This window comes from Haematobia irritans, chromosome 2 (assembly GCF_050003625.1).
Source record: "Haematobia irritans isolate KBUSLIRL chromosome 2, ASM5000362v1, whole genome shotgun sequence".
NCBI classification, from domain to species: Eukaryota; Metazoa; Arthropoda; class Insecta; order Diptera; family Muscidae; genus Haematobia; species Haematobia irritans.
In genome coordinates, this window is record NC_134398.1 from 149,210,444 (window position 1) to 149,219,328 (window position 8,885).

General features: G+C 37.7%; 2 protein-coding genes across 2 annotated transcripts; both read left to right on the plus strand.

The window, feature by feature from the left end:
• The first annotated feature begins 249 nt into the window (after nucleotides 1–249).
• On the plus strand, nucleotides 250–1,580 carry LOC142226530 (lysosomal aspartic protease-like). The gene is made up of 2 exons (XM_075296588.1): nucleotides 250–290; nucleotides 368–1,580. Exon 2 carries the CDS (start codon nucleotides 376–378, stop codon nucleotides 1,516–1,518), a length of 1,143 nt encoding a protein of 380 aa, XP_075152703.1. The 5' UTR covers nucleotides 250–290; nucleotides 368–375; the 3' UTR covers nucleotides 1,519–1,580.
• Nucleotides 1,581–6,193: 4,613 nt separating this feature from the next.
• Nucleotides 6,194–7,386, plus strand: LOC142226532 (lysosomal aspartic protease-like). The gene has a single exon (XM_075296591.1). It carries the CDS (start codon nucleotides 6,196–6,198, stop codon nucleotides 7,330–7,332), a length of 1,137 nt encoding a protein of 378 aa, XP_075152706.1. The 5' UTR covers nucleotides 6,194–6,195; the 3' UTR covers nucleotides 7,333–7,386.
• The last annotated feature ends 1,499 nt before the right edge of the window (nucleotides 7,387–8,885 follow it).

The window sequence follows — 8,885 nt, forward strand, 5'->3', positions numbered from 1 at the left end:
GACGCCACTTCACTGTTTTTGACACATCCAAGTGTTTGAGGCAAAACAATGACTTTCTAATCTGAAACTGATATACCTTACAATATAATCGCAAACCTCGATGATATCGTATTCCAAAAAACAATCTCTTTATTCCACTCCAGTGATAACAAAATTGAAACAAATCTAAAGAATGAAAGCTCTTTTCAAAATTATAGCAAACATTTCATTTTCATGAGTATAAATAGATGTTGAATTGATGACGAAAGTTATTGTGTCCAATATTCTAATATTAGACACATCTACACTTGGTAAGTGAAACTAATTTTTAAGCTAACTTTTTGGATAATCTAAAATGTGATTCTTTTTGTTCTTCCTTTTTTCATAGCCTTCATCATGAAATTCTTTTTATTTTTAACCTTGGTTGCCTTGGCTAGCGCCGATTTGGTCCGTGTACCAATTAGCCGCCAAGAAAACTTCAAGAAATCCTATGCCAACATCAAGGCTGAATTATCGCTATTGCGTGGCAAATACAAGTTGCCAACTCCCCGCGATGTTGTCGAAGAACAATTGTCCAACTCTGTCAACATGGAATACTATGGCACCATCTCCATTGGTACTCCACCCCAAGATTTCCAGGTTTTGTTCGATTCTGGTTCCTCCAACTTGTGGGTACCATCAGTCAGCTGCTATGCCAACAACACCGCTTGCCAAAACCACAACCAATATAACTCATCTGCTTCTTCCACCTATGTTGCCAATGGTGAATCTTTCTCCATTGAATATGGATCCGGTAGCTTGACTGGTTTCTTGTCCACCGATACCGTAACCGTTAACGGTTTGGCTATCACATCTCAAACTTTTGCTGAAGCCATGGCCGAACCCGGTACCAGTTTCGTTGATTCCAGCTTTGATGGCATTTTGGGTATGGCTTACCAATCCATTGCTGTCGATGATGTTGTTCCTCCTTTCTACAATATGTTCAGCCAAAGTTTGGTTGATTCCGATGTCTTCTCTTTCTACTTGACCCGTGCTGGTACTGCTACCCAAGGTGGTGAATTGATTTTGGGCGGTGTTGATTCCTCTTTGTACAGTGGTGATCTTACCTATGTCGATGTTTCCGACCAAGGCTATTGGCAATTCGTTATGGATAGCGCCTCCATCTCTGGCAACTCTGTCTGTTCTAGCTGCCAAGCTATTGCCGATACTGGTACCTCTTTGATCGTTGCCCCTGAAGATGCCTATGTTACCCTTAATGAACTTATTGGAGGAAGTGAAAACGATGATGGTCAATTCTTTGTCGACTGCTCGACTATCTCCAGCTTGCCCGATGTTGAACTTACCATTGGTGGTACTGTGTTCACCTTGACACCTGATATGTATATCGTTGATGTTACCGATGATGATACCACCTACTGTATGTCTGCCTTCACCTATATGGGTACCGATTTCTGGATCTTGGGTGATGTATTCATTGGTCCCTACTATACTGTCTTCGATTTGGGTAATAACCGTGTTGGTTTTGCTCCAATTGCTTAAGATGTTATTTAGCAAGAATTATGAATAAAGTACTCTTAAAGTTTTAAATTTATAAAAAGAAAGCATTATTCTATTTGAGGGAGCGGCACCTGGAGGTCGCTCAAGAAGTAATTTGCTATTTTGGACTCAGGTAGAGACAAATTAGCTACTAGATAAATCAATCTCATGATTTCTCTGCTTGAGAACCTTGCTTCTCGATAGACTGTTCACCCGTCTTCATTACTTGACAATATAGAAATGGAAATTTCATCCGCTTTACCACAAATTTTAGATTCTTCGGAACCAGCCAAAATTTTTGGAATTTGAATCCCCGAAAAAAAGGGTATAAGATGTCTAGATCTCATCGGAAAAGCCCCGTCCCTATTGAGAAGTTATGCCATTCCAAGTTACAAAATTAAAGGATTGTTACAAAATTAAAGGATTGTTGCGTCTATTCCGACAAAAAATTAAGCATACCACCATAGGATGGTCATCATTTGTAACACATCGAAATATCGATTTCCGACTACATAAAGTATATATTCTTAATCAGGGATATATACTAAGATGATCTAATGATGTCCGTCTGTCTTTCTGGCTGGATGTCTGTTGAAATCACACTACAGCCTTCAATAGTGAAGCTATCGTGCCTAAATTTTCCTCAAGCTCTTTTTTCGTCTGTCTGCAGGCATGCTAAGAGCACAGATGGGCTATACAGATGGGCTATATGGGACCCTGTTTCGATACAGACCATCTCCCGATTTGAATTCTTGAGGGCATGGAAGACGAAGTTTTCATTCCATTTGCTTGAGATCCAGAGTCCATAATTATCTATACTAAATTTGGTAAATATCGGTAAATAAATATTTGATATAACTACCATAAAGACCGATCTGCCGATTTAACTTTTTGTGGGCATGGAAGTCGCAATTTTCATCCGGTGTACTTGAAATGTACAATCCAAAGGTATTTTAGGTCCATAAAAAAAGCTAAATTTGGTATATATTTGTCCATGTGTTGATACAGCTCCCGTATAAACCGATATCCCGAGTTGACTTCTTGAGGGCATGGAAGGCGAAGTATTCATTCCATTTACATGAATTTTAAAATCCAAATGTATTTTAGGTATATAAAGAGTTGTGCTATATTTGGTAAATATCGATGTATGTTTTGATATAGCTCCCATAGAGACCGATCTTCCGATTTGAAGTCTTGTGGGCATGGAAGCCGCAATTTGCATCTTATTTTCCTGAAATTGTAAATCTATAGGTATTTTAGATCCATAAAGAGCAGTGCTCAATTTCAATTTTGATAGAGCCTTCATATAGACCGATATCCCGATTTGTCTTGTTGAGTGCATGGAAGCCTCAATTGTCATCCGATTTGCTTGAAATTTGAAATCTAGAAGTATTTTAGGCTCGTATGGAGCTGTGCTAATTTTGGTATATATCCGTCCATGGTTTGATTTGAGTTCTTGGGAGCAATTTTCATATGGTTTTCATGAAATTGGAAATCTTTAGGTGTTTTAGGATCAGGAGCTTTGCTAAATTTCGTATAGATCGCTTCATGTTTTGATATAGTCCCCATATAGAATGATGTCTCGACTTCTTAAGAACACGGAAGCCGCATTTTCTTCCGATTCGTTTGAAATATTGAAGTATTTTAGGAGAGACTCTTTACACAGCTACATAGTGTAAAGAGTCTCCATATACACCGAAATTTTAAATTCGTAAAGTGCTATACCAAATTTAGTATATATTGGGTTGTGTTATAATATATCTCCAAGATAGAGCAATATTCTAATTTGAGGACATGAAAGCATCAATTTTTTTTAATCTGGAGGTATTTTAGATCGAAAAGGTGATATGCCAAACATGTCCCAGCGCAATATTTCGGTATAACTCTTTTATAGGTCAATCTCCCGATTCGACTTCTTGGACCAATAGAAACAGCAATTTGTACCTGACATGACCTAATTTATTTTCGGCATATAAATGATACTACGTATCGTTAATATTTTAATTCTCGTTTTCATATAGCCTCCATTAAAATTATCCATTTCGGACAATAACCATTCACTCTATAAACCTAGAGATTTTAGATCTGAAATCGTATGAAAGGTCTTATTTTCATTCTATTTTTTGAACGCTTAGATAGAAATCTAAGATTCCCTTTTGAAATTAAAACAAGTATATACAGCACTAAGTTCGGCCGGGCCGAATCTTAAATACCCACCTCCAGGAACCAAATATTAGGGTTTCCTTTGAAATTTCAGGAGGGCTTGAGGACTTGAGGACACTTCCCGAAGATAAATTTAAAGATTTCACCTATGAGGACTATATCAGATTCTGGATTTATAAGAACCATTTTTGTTTGAGTTTTAGAGGAATCATTAACATCTGTTGTAAGTGTGCAAGAAAATTATAAAATAACGTCTTGATTTGAAATCTTAAATCTGTAGAAGTAAAATCTGGAAATTTTACATTGAGTTTCAAGCAATTTTCATGATCAGTGCGCCTTCTACACCCTCAAGAAGTGAAGTCGGTCTATATGGAGGCATTACCAAATGGATCGATAAAAACTTAATCCGATACACGTTTTTGTGAGCCTAAAATACCAGAATATTTACAATTTCAGGCAAATCAGATAAAAACTACGGTTTCTAGAAACCCAAGGAGTTAAAACGGGAGATCGTTCTTATGGGGGCTATACTAAAATATGGACCGATACTCACCGTTTTCGGCACACCTCTTTATGACCCGAAAATACCTCTAGATTTCCAATTTCAGGCAAATAGGATAAAAACTTCGGATTCTATAAGCCCAAGAAGTAAAATCGGGAAATCGGTCTATATGGGGGCTATACTAAAATATGGACCGATACTCACCATTTTCGGCACACCTCTTTATGGTCCTAAAATACCTCTAGATTTCCAATTTCAGACAAATTGGATAAAAACTACGATTTCTATAAGCCCAAGACCCCAAATCGGGAGGTCGTTTTATATGGGGACCATATCAAAACATGGACCGATACTCACAATTTTTGGCACACGTATTTGTGGTCCTACAATACCTCTAGATTTCCAATTTCAGGTAAATTGAATAAAAACTGCGGTTTCTATAAGCCCAAGAAGTAAAATCGGGAGATCGGTCTATATGGGGGCTATACCAAAACATGGACCGATACTCACCATTTTTGGCACACCTCTTTATGGTCATAAAATACCTCTAGATTTCAAATTTCAGGCAAATTGGATAAAAACTACGATTTCTATAAGCCCAAGACACCAAATCGGGAGGTCGGTTTATATGGGGACTATATCAAAACCTGGACCGATATAGCCCATCTTCGAACTTACCTGCCTGCAGACAAAAGACGAGTTTATGCAAAATTTCAGCACGATTGCTTCATTATTGATTACAACAGAAAGCGTGATTACAATAGAAAGACAGACGGACATCGTTATATCGTCTTAGAATTTCTCCCTGATCAAGAATATATATACTTTATATAATCGGAAATCGATATTTCGATGTGTTACAAACGGAATGACAAACTTATTATACCCCCGTCACCATTCTATGGTGGTGGGTATAAAAAAACTTCCTTCAAATCTAAAATCGCATTCCTAATTGAACTTTTGAAATCGTACCATTTGAAACGATTATCTTTACAGAGGGGTATGTTCCTTCAAATTCACTTGAAATTTTTTATACTAAAATTATGCCCTCAAATGCCCATAACCAAGTCCCTAAGGACCTACAATTACAGATCAGATTACAGATATTCTTGCTTCGGCAGAACATATACTAAAATGGAACGATTCAGAGAAGATTAGCGTGGCCCCTTGTACATTTCCCATCACAGTTGGCGGTGGAGTGATGGAGATTAAAATGAACAACTGATTTTTGACTACCTTTCCGAAATTTGTCTTGGAGTGGACTAAGGCCATCAATAACCACTGGTCCTTGACGGAGCCTCATCCCCAAAACTTAAATTTATCGATGCACTCGTGTTGAGTTAATCCACTTCGAAAATTGTAGAAAATAATCGCACGAAAATGTCCATGATTTAATTCCATATTTTGGACGAAATGAATCTTTTAAGTTAAAACGCTGTGTGTACGTATAACCTCAAAAATGTCAAGCTTTACGATTGTGCTGTTAATTGGCAGATTGCAACACTATATTCGAACTATATTCGGTTTGTCCACCAAAACTCTATTTTAAATGGGAAAATGTATACTCGACGAGAATTATTTTAGTTTTCGGCACGAAAACCTAACCTAACCTAACATTATGATGATAAATATCCAAGTCTATGGTAAACTCATTTATATAAAATTTTTTGTAGGTCATTTTAAACTATAATTGTTTGATTTCCTCTAAACAATGATATAAATAGGAACAAACAAAACAATTTCCAGTGACTAAGGAGACCCACTCATTACTCATAAACTCAACATCAATCAATAACATTCGTTATCCTACGTCTAAGGGCTTAAGATATCGCATTTCCGATACTAGTGATTTCATTCTGTTTGGTTGTGAGTTGCATAAATTCACCACTCTGGTTATCGCTGTAGATATTGAAAACACTTTTTGGATAAACAAATGAGTCTACCGGCCTCCAAAATGGTTGAAATATATATAATAACCACCACACACCTATGGAAATTCAGTTGCAAATTTGAAAATGTTGAAATCGGTGGTTATTCTATTAAGTGCGCTCCTCTTGGTCGAGGCGACTTTAGTGAAAATTCCCTTGCAAAGAGTGAAGGAACAAAAAACCAAAGCTAACGAATCGAAGAAATTGAAAGCCAAATATAGTGATACCTTCAATACTGTGTGCGGGGCATCGGTAGAGGAAAAACTCTATAACTATGTGGATGATGCATATTATGGCAAGATAACCATTGGTACTCCACCTCAAGAATTTTTAATTTTGTTCGATACTGGATCCTCGAATTTGTGGGTTCCCGGCTATCCGTGCTCTTCCGACAATGCCGCTTGTGAAAATCACAATACCTATGATCCCAGTGAGTCTTCCACCTATGTGGAGAATGGAGAAGCCTTCTCCATTCAATATGGCTCTGGCAGTTTGAGTGGTTATTTGGTTCAAGATACCGTAAACGTTGAAGGTTTGGAAATTGAAAATCAAGTATTTGCCGTTGCCACCAGTGAACCTGGAGATACCTTTGTCAATTCGCCCTTTGATGGAATTATGGGTATGGGCTTCAAGGCAATTGCTGTCGATAATGTTATACCACCATGGTACAATATGATACAACAGAGTTTGGTTGACACCAAAGTGTTCTCGTTTTATTTGGCTCGTGACGGTACCTCAGATGATGGTGGTGCTCTGGTCCTGGGCGGTAATGACGATTCTCACTATACTGGAGATTTCACCTATGTTCCTGTTTCTGTGAAGGGTTATTGGCAATTCGAAATGGCATCGGTCGATGTTAGTGGTTATAATCTGTGCGATAGTTGCCAAGCTATTGCCGATACTGGTACCTCTCTTATTGGTATTCCATCGAATGTTTACGAAGCCATTCAAGAAGCTATTGGTGCTACACTCAATGAGGATATCAATGAATATATGTTAGATTGCTCATCTATTGATAGTCTACCCGAGGTTACCTTCTCGTTGGGTGATGGTACTTTCACATTGACTGGCTCCGACTATGTTATCAATTCTGATGATCAATGTGCTTCAGCTTTTGAAGATGCTGGAACAAATCTATGGATTTTGGGTGATGTTTTTATTGGTAAATACTATACTACCTTCGATTTTGAGAATAAACGAGTCGGTTTTGCCTTGGCGCAATAGAATTTTAAAGTTTATATATTTCTTGATTGTTTGTAATAAAGAGCATAAAGTATACATGTTTAAGTATTAATAAATCCCTAAAAAATAAACTTTTTTGAGGGTGGAATGATTATGGATTAGACATTTAAGCTTCTACATGCAGTTCGAGTAAGTGAGCTGCCTCTATTGGATAAGTCCAGAGTGAAGTCGTTGTAAGGTCTGTTGGTTTCGCAGGACACGGAAAGATATGTCTCGTGATGAATGAGAATGTCCAGGTCTTCAAGATCCGGGCTCAGAAGGGAGAGGCTACTGCTTGGATGTCACATTTTAGCTGAGATACCAACGACCTGGTCTCTCTCGTCTTCGCTGACAGGTTGTGGTCTTCCCCGCAGCACAATGCTGTACTGGTAGGAAGATATTGCTTTCTGAACCGCAAGGCCTCCAATGCCGCCCTTATTTCCAAACCACAGTTATCTCCGATCAGTTAATTAATTGATTGTTGGTATTTTCTGAAAGCCAATCGGATGGGCTTGGCTCGTTCAGATGGTGCTCTCCTGAATGTGGCTTTGTTTGGGTGGTTTACACCACTACAGTTTATCATGTGAGGAGTTCACTGTATTGTATCACCAAGAGTATCTTAAGAATGCTGTTCTGGTACCTTGGAGTGGTGCCTTCCAGTAGCAATCCGTAATGAAGTATGTGAGACCGTTTGAAGATTCATAGGACTCATAGGTTTTTTGCATCGCATTCTTATCTTTCCCCAAGTACTACCTAAATGTTTCCAAAATATCCCAATTTGATACAGATCGTTTACATAATAATAGGTCTGTTCGCGTACTTTTCAAGTAAAAACAAGTAAGGAAGTCTAAAGTCGGGCGGGGCCGAGTATATTATACCCTGCACCACTTTGTAAATCTAAATTTTCGATACCATATCACATCCGTCAAATGTGTTGGGGGCTATATATAAAGATTTGTCCCAAATACATACATTTAAATATCACTCGATCTGGACAGAATTTGATAGACTTCTACAAAATCTATAGACTCAAAATTTAAGTCGGCTAATGCACTAGGGTGGAACACAATGTTAGTAAAAAAAATATGGGAAACGTTTAAATCTGAAGCAATTTAAAGGAAACTTCAAAAAATTTTATTTATGATTTATCGCTCGATATATATGTATTAGAAGTTTAGGAAAATTACAGTCATTTTTACAACTTTTCGACTAAGCAGTGGCGATTTTACAAGGAAAATGTTGGTATTTTGACCATTTTTGTCGAAATCAGAAAAACATATATATGGGAGCTATATCTAAATCTGAACCGATTTCAACCAAATTTGGCACGCATAGCAACAATGCTACTTCTACTCCCTGTGCAAAATTTCAACTAAATCGGAGTTAAAAATTGGCCTCTGTGGTCATATGAGTGTAAATCGGGCGAAAGCTATATATGGGAGATATATCTAAATCTGAACCGATTTCAACCAAATTTGGCACGCATAGCAACAATGCTACTTCTACGCCCTGTGCAAAATTTCAACTAAATCGGAGCAAAAAATTGCCCTCTGTGG

Excerpts from the sequence above, each read along its gene's own strand:
- LOC142226530 (XM_075296588.1), top strand. The coding sequence starts at position 376 with ATGAAATTCTTTTTATTTTTAACCTTGGTTGCCTTGGCTAGCGCCGAT.
- LOC142226532 (XM_075296591.1), top strand. The coding sequence starts at position 6,196 with ATGTTGAAATCGGTGGTTATTCTATTAAGTGCGCTCCTCTTGGTCGAG.